This window comes from Myotis yumanensis, unplaced genomic scaffold, assembly GCF_028538775.1.
Source record: "Myotis yumanensis isolate MYYU_CA2020_CCGP unplaced genomic scaffold, mMyoYum1.0.hap1 SCAF_10, whole genome shotgun sequence".
Taxonomy (NCBI): domain Eukaryota; kingdom Metazoa; phylum Chordata; class Mammalia; order Chiroptera; family Vespertilionidae; genus Myotis; species Myotis yumanensis.
In genome coordinates this window covers 46493082-46511325 of record NW_027223761.1, presented here as the reverse complement: position 1 = coordinate 46511325, position 18244 = coordinate 46493082, and the positions used below count along the sequence as shown (strand labels likewise).

The 18244-nt window shown below is 42.1% G+C and overlaps 1 protein-coding gene across 2 annotated transcripts in view; it reads right to left on the bottom strand.

The window, feature by feature from the left end:
• Nucleotides 1–11841: 11841 nt before the first annotated feature.
• The window catches only part of ACER3 (alkaline ceramidase 3), an 86666-nt gene continuing 80263 nt past the window's right edge, over nucleotides 11842–18244 (bottom strand). For both annotated transcript variants that reach the window (XM_070425671.1, XM_070425672.1), the window contains 2 exons: nucleotides 15731–15776; nucleotides 11842–15223 (listed from right to left, as the gene is read on the bottom strand). In XM_070425671.1, the coding sequence (XP_070281772.1) occupies nucleotides 15170–15223; nucleotides 15731–15776 (100 nt within the window). In that variant the 3' untranslated portion in view covers nucleotides 11842–15169. The remainder of the gene's footprint in view (nucleotides 15224–15730; nucleotides 15777–18244) is intronic.

Sequence of the window (18244 nt, the reverse complement as noted above, 5' to 3'; positions counted from 1 at the left end):
AGTCACAAGACCAGCCCAGAAGCAACAGGTGAGGAGGAGCTCCAAAACGTGTGGCCATCTGTAGCCTACCACATGGGTTTTAAGGAGGTACGTTGTCCCCACAGGCAAGGAGGGGTGCAGAGGCGGGGGGCACTCTGGGACTAAATAGGACAGGTCTGGGATACATTCTAGGTTTAATGTGGTTGGAGGGGGAAATATTGGGAGTTGAAGCTGCAAAGATAAATTAGAGGTACCCTGACAAGGGCCTTGAATGCCATACCTGGTGGTATAAATGCTGGAGAGGGCAAGACTGGAGGCAGGGGGCCCAGAGCTGGTGGGACAAGGATCCGCGGGAGAGAGGCGAGGCCCAGGCCTGAGCAGGACAGGGGCTGCTGAAATATAGGGATGGTACCTTCCTGGGTATTCTATGAGACTGTTCACCTCTCAGGCTCTTCATCCTTCTTGCTAATTCAGATGAGCCTGGGGTGGGGGATGTCTGGATGAGAGAGTGAGGAATAAGAATGAAAAGGGAAGTGAATAGTGGGAAGATGAATGACTGAAAGAGGATGAAAGCACCAATTAAAACTGGGCAAATAGGTGCAGCCCCAGGGAGGGACCTGACCATATTCCTCCCCAGCCTGGGCAGCCCTGTCCCCCTCACAGCTTGGCAGGCAGGTACCTGTCCAGGCCAGCAGGATGACACCGTCAAGCCCCCTAAAAACTCACCTGTTCTCCTTAGCAGAGAGGTCTTTTGAGAGTTTTAGGGATGAACTGAAGTGGGAAGAAAGTTAAGGGGGTAAGTTTATTGGAGTAAAATGAACAGATGTTAGGACAGATAGCTATGACCTCTCTAGGAAGGTTCTGGAATGGCCAGGGAGGAACTTGGTGAGATGAATGTAGTGGGGGGTGGCAGGGTGGCATTAGAAAGGTGTGCACTGTTCAGAGGTGGAAACAAAGCAAGTCTAACTCCTTTTCAGCCCTCCCCTGGACAGCGGGCAGGTGTTCTAATGTGTGAAAGGTCTCGGTCTGGTCAGGGCTTATTCTGCCACACCCTTGTCTGAAAAACTGTGGGTGGGGTCACACCAAGGAACCTGTCCCCACCCCAAGATAAACAGGTTCTGTGGCGACCAGGAAAGGGGTGGAGAGTTGGGTGGCCCCGTGCTCCTGAGGGAACTGGTCAGAGGGGGAGGGATGGAGGAGCGGGGTTGACTCCTCAGGTTTGCCCAGAAGCGCTGAGGGACCCAGGCAGGCCCCGAGCAGGCACGCCTACCCTCGCAGGAAGGTCCTCTTCGGAACACCCATTCTAAGGAGATTCACGCTGTGCCAGGTGCTCACCCTGAACACAAGCCTACATTTTGCTGATGTAGAATTCAACATTTACAGCGAAGTGACTTGGCCACTATCCCAGTTTTTCAGTGGAGAACCAGCACCCTAAGCCAGGTCTTTAGACACCAACAAGGACGTAAAGAAGGCAGCACTGGTTAGGACTCTCGCCAGTGGGCTCCAGTGAGGAGCCTGCTGCCTCAGTGCAGTGTTGGGTCAGGTGACTGCCCTCCACTCCCCAGGCCACCTGAAGGGCCCTGCCAACAGCCACAGCCTGTCCAGCCCACCGCTGGCTTCCGCTGGCTCCATAGGCCTAGTGCTTCTTCTTGGTGGAAGGTGCCCTTGCCCTTCAACATTCCTCTACTTAAGCCTTAAATGGTTGGTTTCTAGGACTCAGTCAGAGACCCTCTTCTTCCCTCTCACACACTCCCATGGCTTCCACTATTCTGTTTACTTTGATTCTCAAATTTGTATCTTCAGCCCGATCTCTCAGCTGAGCTCCAGATCCAGAGTTTTATTATCCTTAAGCTCTCCGCCAGGACACAGCAAGTCCTCACTGAACAAAGGGTTCTTAGAAACTGCAAACTTATGTGAAGCAATGTCTAATGAAACCAATGTCGCCACAGGCTGGTTGATAAAAACAAGAGTTAAGTTCCTACGGCCTATTTCTGGTCACAAAATCATCACCAAGCTTCTAAGTAAAGGCCCCAAACACTTCTAATATGAAAGTTGAAATAAATGTGAGCTATACATACATTTAAGAAAGATGAATAAAAATAAGAAAGATCATTCTTTCCCGACCAGCTTATTCCAGTTCAGGGTTATGGTGCCTGGAGCCTCTCCTGGCAGCTCAGGGCACAGGGCAGGGACCAACCCTGGACGGGATGCCCTTCCATCACAAGGCCACTCCTCCCACCCCCACCCCCACCCCCACCCCCACTCAGACCCGCACAACACAGACACACTAGTTCATCTCCCGAGCTCGTCTCTGGGATGTGGGTGTGCACAGGTGTAGCTGGGAACAAAACCAACTCTACCTCTGTGTCCCGGATTTCAATTCATTTGTTTCATGCTGTGACCTTTGACCAACCTCACTGTCCTTAGAAAGCACATCAAAGCCTTCCAGTCGATGATTATCTGTGTTCCTTAAATATTTTGTTAGTAACTAATCCCTGGAATGGCATGAAACCGAGATACATATCAACCTGGTGATAGTATTGATTGTAAGCAGTCGGCTCTCACAAGACCACCAGGAGGCATGACCCGAGTTACACTATAAAAAGTGTTATAGCTGGGCCCTGGGGCGGAGAATAATGCGGCAGAACTGTTGGGTGTGCGTCCTCTCTGACCCTACATTCCGTAAGGAAATCGCCTTAGAGCACATCTGCTGTAGTCTGTGGAGTTGCTCTTCCTTTGCTGGTCTGCAGACACCTCGTCACTGTGGCCACTACCCCTTTGCCTCGCCGTCAGAAGGGAGGAGAGCAAAGACAGGACGCCCACACAGACGTGCGGAGAGGTGGATTCCACACAGTGGCCCAGGCTGGAAATCATGTTTTTCTCTCTCATCAAACTTACAACAAAACAACATTGAACAAAATGATGTTATTCGAGGACCTGCTGTATATAACTCAGACTTCAAACTCAACAAATTCTAAAATTCATAACTCACCCCAAATCTGCTTCTTCCATGTAAGTCATATATTTCTCAGTGTCATGCTCCACCATGACCTCTCCTTGGACCACTGCATTCTCCTTCCAGCTGGTATCCCTCCAGCCACACTAGCTCCCTTTAACCCACTCTCCACCCTTTCAACAGCTTTCCAAATCCAAGTTCTCACAGTGGCTTTCAAAGCCCTGTGGGAGCTACTCCCGCCCATGTCTCCAGACACATGCCTCCTGCTCCCTCTGCTGCAATCAGCCTTTCTCCTTTCCCCAACTCCTCTTTCTCCAGGTCTTTGAGTCATGTTCACCTTCAGGGAGGTCTTCCCTCCTCCAGTTCCCCAGAGCGCATGATACCCTTCCTCCGTGACACTCATCCCAAATGTGAGACCTGGACTGTGAGTGCCACCGGGCAGGGTGTCTCTCCTGTTTGCCACTATACTCGGGGCACCTAACCTGACACCGCATCTAACGTTTGTTGAATGGGTGGCACGGTGCCAGCTAGTCCCCACATAGTAGGGCTCAAGAAATGAACCCTTCCTCTTTTTATGCTTTCTCCACATTTTCCTTTGATTATCAAGCCCTGTTTGGGGACGAGGCCACCCTACTGAGAGAGGTCCTTTTCTCTCTCTCCCCTAGGTAGAACCAGTCTACATTCCAGTCCAGGGCCGAAGCAAGAGGAAAAGGTGAAAACAAACAAACAAAAAATCTCAGACATGCCAGAGCCACGCCCAGAGTGAAGAACAATAAAATTCACTGCACCCAATAATGCCCGCCCGTGTGTAGGGAGTGTGTGGGAGGACACCTTTACAAAGGCGTGTCCGGTTCACAGGTGGAAGTAAAGCAATCCTAACTCCTCTGCGGTCATCCCATTTACAAAGCACAATTCCAAATGCTTTGCAAATTCACTTTTGTTCTCTGTCAGGCAAGGGTTGATCCAGGCAAGGCTGCCCCTCTCTGAATCACCAAGGAGGGACTAGTTGAAGAATCTACCATATGATCAGCAGTGACGGAGACTACCCATTCCAGCAGGCTTGGCTAGAACTCATATTTAAAAGCTGTGGTTTGGGCCTGGCCAGCATGACTCAGTGTTTGAGCATTGACCTATGAACCAGGAGGTCAGTTTGGGTTGCGGGTTGATCCTCAGTGTGGGGCATGCAGGAGGCAGCCAATCAATGACTCTTATTATCGATGTTTCTATCACTCTCAAACCAATAAAAATGTATTTTAAAAAAATAAATAAAAGCTGTGGTTTGGGTAAAGAGGGGATGCTCCACCCAGAAAGATGGCATCAGTGGTGTGACTCAGCACAGGGGTCCTGGCGGCTGTCCCTTCAGCTCTCTCCCCAGAGCCACAAACTCCAGTCTCTCCTCACATGACTCTAGTCTGCTCCGCCCACACAGCCCTCCCTCCCTCCCTGGGAGCTCAAGGTGCACATGGGTGCACATGGTGAGGCTAAATCGCCTTCCTTTTCTTAACCACAGATCAACATCTAGAGGACCTGTGGATAAACATCCAGTGGAGACAACTGTATCTGTTCAGTTTCGCTGGGCTGATCAGAGAAGAGAATAAAAGGACAATCAGTTCTCTATAAGAAGCTGCCATGGCACAACCATACACAAGGCTACAGAGGCTCAGAGGAGAGTGACTGGATGACCATCTCCCAGGAAATCGGCCAAGTTGCCAGCAGCCACTGGCTCCATCCAAAGCAGCCAGAAGCACAGACCAAGGGACAGGTCTTAAGGTTGCAGCTCCAAGAACCCTGGCCACAGCTTGAAAGATAGAGCTTTGCACTGGCAAATAATCATTCTCTCAGCTCTTGCAAAGTGAAAATTCTCTAGATGTACATTGATTTGCTCAGTGACATCTTTCCTCCCTTCCCAAGACTACAGTCCTTTCACAACAGCACTGCAATAACCCTCTCTAACTGGGACAACTCCTCCAGACTTTTGATACTCTGAACTGGAGATCTTTTTATTCTTGTCTGATTTTATCTCTTGCCTTCTATCCCAGATTGTCTCTTGCCAGTAGACTCAATGAACCACCTGTCCTTTTGTTTTAATTCGGCTTCTCCGCAGGAACCTGCCCAAGCTCCCTCTGCTCCCTCTTGGACCTACAGATTTCACATTGAGGGCAAACAGTGAATGGAAACTTCTATTGCACACACAGTGCCTTTCTCCTGGAACAATGCATCAGACAAGAACCACCAGCAGTTTCTCACCTGGACTTCTGACTGCTCCAGACCTGGGAATGAGCCCCGCCCACGCCTCCCGTGCTGCTGCAGGAAAACCACCACATTTCCACTATGAAGCTTGTGTGCTGAAGGTCTAAAGAAGGGAGGCAAACTCCCAGGACCAGAGAGTGAACCTCTGAGGCTTTGCAGGTCATATCCATCTCTTGCACATTCTTCTTCTTCTTTCTGTTGTTAACTTTGTAAATTCCCCGGGCATGGGGTCCACAGGTACCCCTGTATAGTTTAAGACGAATGACAAAAATCCTAGCATAATGACTAAACATCCTTTCCCATGCACAGGACCACTGCTGGCCTGTATGGCCCCCTTCCCTTGGAAAATGGAATAAGGCGTGTCCTGTGATATAACCCTACCAAGGCGCTTACCTTGACCAGCTGAGCAGAGGCTAGATTTCAGCCTCCATGACCTCCCACCCCCAACAGAGTGCCTTTGTGCAGTACACACACTGTGCAACTAACCATGGTGGCCCAGCCTTTATAGAAATGTATAGATATATTACATATAAACCAGGGATAAAACATTACCAGAAGTTTTATTCAAAACAGTATCACTTATACTGTCACCCATAGAAGGGTAATTTAATGCCAAAATATAGCCTAGATTATAGCAGATTAGATAAATATACATAATTCCACTATCTTCTAGGAAAATTATTGTGGACTGGCAAATCAAATGGAAAAAGTGAATAAGCAGATCCAAGATCACCTGAAAATGGTTAGTTTCTTATAGAGATTCAGTACAACCTATGTTTATTAAATAATTGCGAGCAGACTACACCAAAATGAAACTAGGAAACCATATATTAACTTGAATAGTTTATCAGTTGGTCACATTGATAAATGACTTATATTAAAAGTATGGTAATGCTTGACAGTAAACAATGCCCAATCAGTACATTAAACAGAAATTGATGATAATATCTATTTCTTAAAATAGTCTCATGTATTAATTGGTGTTAAACAATTTAGCGCTACAAAGAGGAACCAAAAAGAAACAAGGACTAATTGTGGAAAGGACTTTGAACTTTTCCTTTTGAAAAAAAAAGTGTACATGACTACGATATAGCTTATTAGTTTCTTTGCAATATGACTCATTTTATATGGCATGAGAAAAAAGATGATCTAAAGATCTCAACTTTCTGGAAGTCATCTCAAAAGATTAATGAAACTAGTATTTTTGGACTTTATAGTATGGAACAGAACTCCCTTTATAATAAAAACAAAATCATAATTTTTTCAAAGGTTCAGGCACTTTGCAGCAAACTGCTGCCATTCTAGAAAAACTGATATGAAGAAATAATTTTATAGTGTAAATATTTAAACACAAATCTTATAATTACACTCAACAAAGAAGTGAGAGGTGTCTTACATGTATAAAATATTTCATTCTGACAAACGCACACTGAATCACCTTGCAGAGAAGGCAGTCAGAAGGGCTGCGGGGCTTCCATGATGGGGCTCATTGGTTGGTCTCCCAGAGCCAGAGCGGGAAACTTGGAGGCTTCGCAGGTCTTTTCTCTTTGCACTGTTACCATGTAAAAGCCATTCTTACTTTGCAGCCCATACAACTTGGCTTTGGCTTTGGGCTGTAGTGTTTATTTTTGTTTGTTTTTTTGTTTGTTTGTTTTTAAATATATTTTTAGTGGTTTCAGAGAGGGAAGGAGAGGGAAAGAGAGATACAAACATCAATGATGAGGGAGAACCATTTATCAGCTGCCTCCTGCACGCCCCCTTCTGGGGATTGAGCCCACAACCCAGTCATGTGCCCTTGACTGGAATCGAACCGAGGACCTTTCAGTCTGCAGGCTGACGCTCAATCCACTGAGCCAAACCAACTAGGGCAGAGCTGTAGTTTTGCCTACCCCTGATCTACAGCCATTTGATATCATACAACATTTTGTAAATCATTTTCTTTTAGGTGCAGATGATCTCAGAATGAGTATCTGTAGGGACCCATATATGTGCTTAAAGACTTCTGTAATAAACGCCTGCCACAACCTTAGAGATACCTCTGCAAACTCCGTTTAAAAGTGATGACCTGCAGATCTGACACGCCAGAAGTTTGAGAAGCTTTATGACAACTCCGTGACTATCTGAATTACCAATGACTGAATCTAGTTTATTGTGCTCTTTAAAGCAATGAAGAGGTCTTGTTAATGAGGGTTGAAAGGAACCATGAGCAGAGCAAACTGTGATCTGTGGGTGGTATTGGAATATTGCTAGCTGCTGAGCTAACCAGAGTGGGGCGATTGCAGGTCACTCACATGCCTGTAATTGAATTTCTTGAGTCAGATTTTAGGGTTTTTCTAGTAGGAGATATTCCTGTGATAATTTTCCACACCAGTTACCAATCAGAACAGGTAGTACTTTCAAGGTTTTGTGAAAAAATATTAGATATTTGAAGTGTATTAGAATGGAAGTCAGTATTGCTTCTCCAAATGGCTGTGTGCACCAACAGCAGAAATTCTGTTTAAATTCTTTAGTGATCTGCCTTCTCCTTAGCTGCTCCGACTGCCTACTAGATAAAAGCTGATGTTTGATGAAACCTGTTACCCCTTATGTTATCCACTTTCCCGCAATGATGTCAAGGTTTCATTCCCCAAAGTGAAAGTTTATGGTCCAAAGCAGATGAAAGCCCTCAGGACAGAGGACCCAGTGCATGCTCTTTCTCTCTCCTGAGGGCGCCCTGGCCTTCCCCACCCCATCCTTTCCCCAAGGGGCTCCCTCTCTCTGGAGCAGCAGCCACCAACCTTTCGGACCTCATGGACCACTGGTGGTCCGCTGCTCTGGCGCACACCCTAGCCTTTCTCCCTCTTTTTCTTCCAGGCATATTTTCTCTGCCTTTCTTTTTCTCAAGCTCCAACGGCCCTTCTTTTGCTTCTATAACTTGTTTCCTGAACCATGCAGGGCAGATGGCTCACTTCTTCTACCTCTGTGACTTTCTAAATAAACTTTTGCTTATATTTGAGTCTTGGCCCTGAGCTTTTTCTTAGCCAGAAATGAAATTTGGCCACTAATGCTATAAAGAAACTGAGCTGCTGTATTAATAAATGTACTGGTCTACTCAGAGTGCTGATCTGTGCCAGTTTACAACTGTCTACCTCTTCGTTTTTGCTGGAAATTAAGGTTACTAAGGGTTAAGAATTCTACTCAATGTAAGTAAATTAAAATACTAGAAACAATAAAGAGGGGCAGCAATCTTGAAAGGTCTGAAAGGAATGAAAGACATGCTTTTGTTAAAGAAAAAAGGAGAGTGATTTTGTCCTAAAGTAGCTGCTTAGAGGCTATTTAAAGGCCGCTCCAGATGAGAAAGGGGACATTGAAGACAAAAACTTGGATGGCTGCACAAAGTGGTAAAGGGTCTGTAAGGTGGGAAGGGGGCCGAAGGGGTGGAGAGAGGGGAGAATATCTTATTCATGTGGTCAGGCTGGCTAAGATTGAATGTATTTACATATTTTTTATTTATTTAAATGAGCTCAATAGTGTATGGATGCAAAACTAGAAGTTGAAATTCTCGATTAAAAGAACAAAGTTGCTTTTGGTCTGTTGGTCTGTTCTTAATAAGAAACTATAATTATTGTCATTTTGGTTACATGGGTAATAAAGCATTGTTTCACAGTGACCTGTGACCTTATTTAATTAAGAGTTCAAATCTTTTGACAACTTCCCCAAATCAAATTATAAATGAGTCATTTTTGACTTCTGAGATTTCCCAGAGTCCCTGAAAAATCTCCAAAAATCTGTTCTTTTATGTGTAAAAAGAGCAATGCTAAAATAATTAGGTTTATTTGATATGTTAAATTACATAGCAAGGACTGTCAAGTGATGCTTAACCTTCCTTAGCCTATATTTGTATGGGTATATATTATTAATATAAGTTGTTCAGAAATTGTATGAAATTTCTAGAACCTTTTCATTGTCATAGCTGTCCATGACATAGCCTGGCATAATGTGATCAGTCATGACCCCAGTTATCTTAAAATGCTGAATGTCAGGGAAACAACCAAATTTCTTGGTTAAGCCAGGCCAGCGTGGCTCAGTGGTTGAGCAACAACCCATGAACCAAGAGGTCAAAGTTCAGTTCCTGGTCAGGGCACATGCCTGGGTTGCAGGCTTGATCCCCAGTAGGGGGCATGCAGGAATCAGCCAATCAATGATTCTCTCTCATCATTGATGTTTCTAACTCTCTCTCCCTTCCTCTCTCTGAAATCAATAAATTAAATTTAAAAAAAAAACCTTTTCTTGTCAATTATGTTATAATGAGCTCTCATCAGATCTTTAACTACGGTCATTTTAAACCTTTTGTCATTCACAGATATTATTTTACTCAGATATTTTTCTGAAAACTTACAATCAGCTACAGGCTTCATCTTCAACAAAAAAAGTTCAGACTATAGCAGGTATGCTGGGGTACAGGCTTCTGATGTCATTGCTCGTGTAACTTTGAGATCACACCGGTAGCCTGAATAATGATTTCTAGAACTAATGGAGAAGCTCATGGGTTCATAAACCTGCTAACCCCAAATTAAGAAAGACCTGGATTTATCACATGAGACTGAGTAGACTGATGAAGAATACTTATGATTTCTTCTATGACTTTTGCTGGGAGTGCTGCTGGTTCTTTAATGTCCTATTTTCCAGATTTAAAGAACCCCTTTACTCTTAAGCTACCTTAACTTACAGAATTTAGATATCTTTGTAAACAAAAATGAAATATTTATTTTTTCTCCTTGTCTGATTCCCTCCAAAATTTGGAAACTTTTATTGAATATTCTTATTTTTATGGCAATATAGTTATTTGAATATGTTCAGTAAGAATTGATTCTCCTTGTAACAGGACACAATCAGAAACACTGGTGATATTGCCAAGGCTTTGACTAGAATATCATATTTGAGAAGATGTGCAGAGAAGAGGCTATAACTAGTTTTAAGGAATTAAGGTTGCTTTCAAAGCTCTCCTCGAAAACTGGCCTGGCACCCTTACAGGGCTCCCACCCTTACAAGTGAGTAAGGAAGGGCACTTCATGTCCGGCCCAGGAAGCTCAGAGTATTTTGGGGACCCTGAGAAAGAGGAATTAATCTAAATCTGCAGGTACTTGCATGTGAAGTGTGATGGTGAGTTCTTGGCTTGGCTTCCTAGTCTTGAGGCTTTAAAAATTCCAATCTGAGATTCCCAATAAAAATTCCAGCAAAACAAACTTTAAAAGGCTTATTTCATCAATTATTATTCTTGTTGCACTTAAATAAACAATCAGGCCAAGTTTGGTGAGACTAGACTTGTTTTGCAAACAAAAACAGTCTAACCCTGATTATCTCTGATAAAAATGAGGGTGATCATAGAGAAATTGTGTTTCAGTGGGACGCTAGATTCTAGCCCTGTGCATTCTCTTTGAGTTGTTTCCGCCTGTTTGTGAGCTGGATCTTACCATCTTGCGCATTTTGTCAGTAATTAACATTTCTAATTTTCTTCTTGACTTGGCATTACTAACAACTAAAATTGCCTTTTTCCTGAAGCCCTGCAAGCTGAAGCTGGACGACTTGCTATAACTTTAAAGGATTTATGACTGCAAAGGTCCATACCACTCAGGACGTTCACCAGGACATGGTTCTGTGAGCTCCAGGAAATAACCATGTGAGACGGCCACTACCATGTTACCCCACCATCTAAAGACACTTCAAGACCAACATCTAGAAATCCTTTGGACTGCCCCTCTGGACTCAAAAACTGAGTTTATAATCTGCTCCAACTACTAATTTTTGTTTTTCCTTTTGTTTCTCTGTAAATCTATGTCTTTTCCTTTGCAGATCTCTAACCTCCCAACCTCTAACACAGATTGCTCCACAGCCACCAACTCAGCTTCTGGTCTGTTAAACTTCTTGGGAGGTTTTAGACGGGAAGAGAAGGGGTGCAGACTTCACCACTGTGGCATAGGAATTATTTTGAGCTGAAGGCATTTGGGAATCAGTAGATGTAGGAAGAAGTCCTTTTTTCTGATGTTCCTTCATCTAACTATAACTAGAACCTTCCAAAAGAACTCAACTGTCATAAATCCTCTCATTTCGTACCACGCCTGAACAGACATTGCCACAAAACTATCTTGACTCCATCTATTCTCCTCAGGGCCCATTATCTTTCCTAAAAGTTATTTGTTTTCCTATAAGTGCCGTTTCTCCCCATCCCCTTTCCTTATTAAGTCCCAAATTCTGCCTGGAGTCACATTTTTCTCTTAACTCCCCTGTAGGTATGTGAACAAGAGCCTGCCTTTCCCCTCTCCAGCAGGAGGAACTGAGACCAGTGGCCTGCTCACATAACTTCAGCACTACTGGCAACTTATTCCCATCCAGCAACCACAGTTAAACATTAAAATTGACGTTTCCTTCTTGAAGAAAGTGTAACAATTTAAAAAGCAGCATTGAATTTTTCCAGTTAGATAGTTCATAACCATTCTTTTTTTCTTTCTTCTTTCTTTTTCTTCTCCATTTTATAACTCCCCCCCTTCCCCCAACCGATGGGCTTAACTATTTTTAGCCAAATTGTGGTCATTATTTCCAAATGTTTACAGCATAGTGAACAAGCTGTAATTTTAGACACTAAAAACAAAAACAAAAACAAAAAAACCAAGACAAAGTAATCAAACTAATTATATTATGGCACTGACATGATGTAAGATGTAAGACAGAGGTAGATCTGCAAATCACCATGTAGCTGCAAATTCCAATATAACTGGTTCTCCTCGAAACTTCAGTTTTACACAAATGTTTATCCAGTGGCACATCATAATCCATGGGTTAAAGGAGTTTCTTCAGTCATGTAAATGTGGAATTGAGAGCTAAAACTGCACACTTAGCAACCAGTAATTTTTTTTCAAGAGCAAAGTAATATGGAACCCAGAAAACTCACAAGAAAACCTTAAATTATTAGACACTTTTAGGGGCACTGGCTAAATTCAGAAGGTATTTGCATTAAAATAGAACTTCGTTTCTGCAGGCATTTAAAGACTTTCATGTATGTACTGTATACCTGAAATTTGGGTCTTTTGATTTTCATTGACTCACACCTCTTCTTCTTAGTATTACTAAGAAAAACCTTTTAGTGTAGGGAAAGGCCAGATTAACAGTCCTGGAAATTTTGCAGGAAGGTTTTTTTTATAGAATTCTGCTAAACTAAATACCACTGTTTGGGGTCCTCATTTGTAGATTATTCACACAAGTGTTTTTCCAGTTAATGATCAATTTATATAATATCACAAAGATTAAAGAGATCACTTCAGGTGGTGGCAATGTTTCATGAAAGTACCAAGGTGGGGAGGAGTAGGCAGAATGACCAATCTGATGAACACAACCACCTTTCACCTAGTTTTCCCTTAAAAAAAAAAAAGTCTAATTGCTTTCAATTTTCTGAAGTGAAAATGGCAGCATAAGAAAAATATTAAAATGTGCAAGCAAACTGCCTCTTTCACATCCTCATAAAATTTTTTTTGTAAAATATAATGTGCTGTAGGGCTCACAGATGAGCACCTTTCGCATCAGGTGATATGCAAACAAACCATTATTTGCTCAGTAGGAAACAGGTTTGTTTTTGTTGCTTTTTGTACACTCTAGTTAACAGGAAGTCTTCTAAGAAAATAAAGGGAAGGGAGCAGGGTAGTAAGCTAACCCTGTAATGCCCACCCAGAATCCTAGAAGGAAAAAGCCATTGACATAAAGACGATTTAGCAAATATCCTGAAGGTCAGCAGTATTTCCAAATACTATCTGTGGCACAGATACAATGCCTTGGGTATGCTAATACTTAGGCTGCTAAAAAGAGAGCCATGTGGGGCAAAAACTAACTTGGAAAATGAAAGAGACTGGATTTAGTCCCCTTTTGCTAAACACATGTGAAATATTTCACAGCTATCTTCACAACAGAAACAAAGGTCTTTGAAAAATTGGCCATAATGTCACAAGTCGCCCATTGGTGTGCTTCTCCAATGAGGTGCTAGACAACTTTAGTCAACAACTGATGGTTGAAATGCTCATTCAACAAACTGCTCTGAAGGGCCCCTCTCAGGGTGTGCTCCCGATAACCTTAATCTGACTTTAATACTGCAGCACCTCCATCTCCCAGTGTTTAGCAGCAGCATCATTAAGGATGTGCCTCTGTTTCTATATAGATTCTTTATGCAGAAGTATATCTTGAAGGAAAAGTACAAAAGGCAATGGTGTGGAACAAATGGAAGTCATTAAAAAATGTAAGATGGCTGACAGCCTCGGTAGCTGCACATGAAATGTAGCCAGAAGTCAGAATCTTGTGAGAAAAGAAGTAACAGTCTATGGCTGTGTGTTGGAACTGTGTAGTTTCATGTTTTCCTAAGGCACGACCACAGTTGTGTTACATTTATGTTTTGGCAAGTGTTTTTCTAGCCAGAGGGTCATAAAAGTAGGTGGAATCATCTGCCTAATGGCATGATAAGGATGACAGCATTTGGACTAAAACTAAGGCCAGTAGGTGAAGAAAAAGGATAAAATTTGCATTGGTTTTAAATTTGTACTAAGGCTACTTACTGAATACTGGAAAAATGACAGAAGTGTTTAATACCTTTGCATAAGAAAATGTTTCCTTTTGAAGCTGTAGCTCAGGATTTCATCTGGGATAATGAAACCATGTGGTAAAAACACTCTGGAATTTATAATAATGAATAAGCAAGAAGTCATAAAAATGCTAAATGGTGTAGACTACAAATATGGTGATAAATGAATAAAGGGGATCAAATAGAATTTTAAAATCCAGACAGGTGTTATGTTTGTGAAAAGTGATGCAATTTGTTATAATTAAAATCCAAATTAGAACTGGCTGCTTTACAATGAGATTTCACTGCTGTTTTTCAGCACTTTAACTTTAGGAGTTCTGTTACAAGTTCAAGTAAGTTAGAGCTGTTCTCAAACCTGAAATGAAGGAGCAGGTATTCTAATAAGCTTTATGTAAATAGGATCCTGGTCGTTTGGCTCTAGGTAACCCAACACATTTCTCTGGGCATAACCATGACCTCTCTGAAAACAGGAAAATATTGCATAATCTAAAAAGTCAGAGTATAATGACATTCACTGGTAACTTCACATAAATTATGCTAGGAGGATGGAATACGGGTAGACCAGACCACCAATCATGTTTGCCTAGCCATAAAAACAGTAACAAACTTAAAGATCTGCAAAGATCAAAGGAAACTGAACAACCACCTTTAACTGTCTGGTGATACAACATTGTATAGGTGTCCTCAGAGCCTTCATAAAGGTTGCAAGATGACCCTCCTACTCTGACGGACTGTGGCTAAACACGGACAAGCCAGAGCTGGGATGTGATAACCCAATGGCAGGTCTGAGCTTGCTCATGACACACTCTGAGTAGCACAGAGGCAGCAGTGAAAAACTACCAGAGTCCCACTGATAGCTCTTTTTCTTCCTTTTTTTAACCTTGGAAAACCATCCATGAGGCTACTTTGACAAAAATATAAATCAAGGCTGACACAGCTAAGGGCTGGCTTATAGCTGGCCATCTGGACATGGGGTTTGCCAGTCTAGCTGTTTCATTATTTAACCAAATATTATGAAAAGTATAGTTCACATGCAACCCTTGTCAAAAAAGAGGAAATGGTAAATTTCCTGTTATAAGCACAAACTGTTAACCTGTTATGAAAATCCCAATTTTTCTGGCATTCAAGTATATATAGATATATCGTGTATGTTTCTTTTTAAGCATCTTAGGGTGAGGAGGAGGACGAATGAGATAATGACATAAGCTAAACATCCAACAAGCCCCATTCCTCATTCTCTGTGTGGCTGACGGTGTTAGTCAGAAAGCCACTTGTTTGCCGTGATAGTCCTGATATATTTGAACATGTAGGTCTTTAAGGATTTCCTTATTCATTTGGCTGGGCCTATGGTGGGTGCTTTTTTGTTTTCTTGGTGGAATAATTCATCAGTGCTTTCTGAGAGGCTCAAACAGGATCACTGGCCAGATTCCGAAGAGAAACTGTTTGGAAACAAGTTGGAACAAAATGAAAGAAGATAAAAGTGTTCCGTATATATCATCCCTGAAAAATGAGAAAGAACCCGTGGGCTGTGACTGCAGTGCTTGGTAGGTTTGCTCGTTATTGTCCTGGTAGTAGTACCTGAGCACAGCATACTTTTTCCAGGCTTGCAACAGATCTCAGAAACTATGTTCATTTAATGTATTTAAATGTATTAAACATCTACTTTGTCAAGCATGGAGCTGGGCATTAAAATCATCTCAGGTCCTTAAAACAACTTTGCAATGTAGCTATTAACAGGTCCATTTTATTGTTGAAGAACTAAGTCTTTTAAAGGGAAGAATCTTGCCCAAGGTCACAGAGCAGTAAGTGGGAGAGTTAAAATTCAAGAGCATCTGGTTCCAAAACCTGTACTCACTCCATGACCTCTTCATCCCACCCACTTCCTCCATCCCATCTTCTCAATATCCCCCCTCTCCCAACACACTCACGCTATGAAGTAGACTTACCTTCACTTTTGGCCTATATCTCAGGTAAAGTGTTCTTGTATATATACTGAAAGAAAAGGGGAAGGAGAAAGCTCTTCAGACTGATTTTTAATCCATGCAAACTGGCATACTGACAAATTTAACCATAGTGCCTATGTATATATAAAGAACAAGCAACATTGGTATATCTTTTGTTCTCTTAGCAACCATTTTTTTGAGCACCTACTCTGTGCAGAGCACTTGGCAAGATGCTAGGGGAAACAGAGAAATGATCAGCTCTCAGACTGTGACTGTAGAATGTTTGCAGTTTAATAGGGAGCATTTCATTCATGCTTTATAGGATTCATATCACAATCTTTGAAGATATATGGTAGTAAGTGTTAAAGTAGAGTATTCTTTTTTTGTTGTTTTGTTCATTCTTACCTGAGAATTTTTTTCCATTGATTTTTAGAGAGAGTAGAAGGGATGGAGGGAGGGGGAGAGAGAGAAACATTGATGTAAGGGAGACACATTGATTCGTTGCCTCCTGCACCCACCCCAACCAGGGCCAGGGATTGAACCTGCAACCCAGGTACATGCCCTTGACTAGGAATCGAACCCGAGACCCTTTGGTGGGCAGGCCGACATGCTAACCACTGAGCAAACTGGCCAGGGCTAACGTAGAGTATTCTTATAATATTTTGAAAATGGTTATATCAGCTCTACAGGTTTCCAATACAGGTATAAAATAAACAGGAAGGTAATGGAGCCCTTTTCATAGTATCCTTTAAAATGAGTCACCTCTGAAGATATCAGAGTTTAAAATCAGTACATACAGCAAAGGTAAAGTTAAATTTACCCCTAAAAATTTCATTGAACTTTCCATAACATACAGCATACATAGTTTTTTGTATAGTACACTATTTAAATGTATTTCAATAGTAATATACAGACTATCATGTGTGCATATGCAAGCCATAATTTTATAGTATGAAAAATTTTATCTTTTAAACAAGGGAAGAAAAGGTGAAAGAGCATGTATAGTTGAATTTGTGTAATTTAATGTGGCTATAGTGTCACTGTACCCCAAGCCAGAACTGTAAAGAGGAACATCAAATATTATGAAGAATACTCTACTGTCTTAAAATATAACCCCTCTGACAGTTTTTCGGATGTTAATCTCTAAAAGAAAGCTGCCACCTTTTCCCTTTTCTTTAGGAAAGAGTCCTGGACTGAGGCAGAGAAGCCCTGGATTCCAACCCTTGCTCTTACCTCACCACTGCCAACTTTTAAGTAGCTACACTAATGGGGCAAGCACTGGACCCAGAGCTTTCTACACATTTCATCCTTAAACAACCTACTAGGTGGACATTATTATTCCTGTTTTGCAGATGAGAAATGATCTCAGAAAGGTCAAATATTCCTTTCAATGTGCCACAGCTAGTAAATGCTGGAAATGGGACTTGAATTCAGGTTCTGTCTAACCGTTAGCCAATATATTATATTCTAACTGGCCAGTGACCTTGACCTTGAGCAAATGACCTTGCTGCCTCAGTATGCTTCACCATCAAATGAAAAAGTTAAATTAGATGCTTTCCAAGGTTTCCTAGGTTGTTTTGTGGAGACAGAAAAACTCTGGGCTCAAATCCAGGCAATGACACTAAGATCATGTGTGAAGTACTTGACTTTTCTGAGCTTGTCTTTCCTCAAGTATAAAATAATACGTGTCTTATAGCACTGTCATAAGGATTAAAAGAAGTAATATACACCAAGTGCCTAGCCCAGATGAGGTTCTGAGCTTAAAGTTCAAACTTTTTATTATGGAAAATTTAAACCATAAACAAAAGTACCTATTACATTAAGTTGTTAAAAAATCTTATCTTCTCATATTTGCAGCATCTGTAATGATATTTCCTTTTATACTCCTGATACTGGTTATTTATGGTTTTCCTCTTTTCTTGTTGAATCTTACCAGCTATGTCACTTATTAAGTTATTATACCTCAGCTCCAAATCCACCCTTCTATATTCTGTTTGTGATTCAGGAGCTGAGATACAAACCGTACTTCTGCATTGACAATTGTTCCCTCATAGGCTCTGCTAAAAGAGGGCATTCAAGAGAGATTGAAAAGCTGAAGGAGAAAGAAGGGACTTCTTCCACCCTGTTTTATTTTGATGAGGGGCTGTTGACTTGTGGTTCCTGTGAACAGCATCCCAACAACACTTCCTCACTGTGGCAGCAGGACTTTGTAGCAGCAGTCCCTTCTTCAGAGGCCTGGGGTCCAGCCTGGGGTCTCTCCTCTGAGCTCAGAAACCAGCACCAGCTGAGAAGTGTCTCCTCTTCAGACTTGAGTTTGGAGACCCGAAATTCTTCAATACTCCTCCCCTCAAGAGATAGGATCTATGTCCCTCCTGTTTAAATCTGTGACTTTGACCAGCAGAGTAAGGTGGAAATGAGACCATATGAACTCTGATGAGACTAGGTTATGAAAGGCCCTGCTACTTTTGTCTGATTCTCTTGAGATGTTCCCTCTGAGAGAAGTCTTCTGCCAGGTAT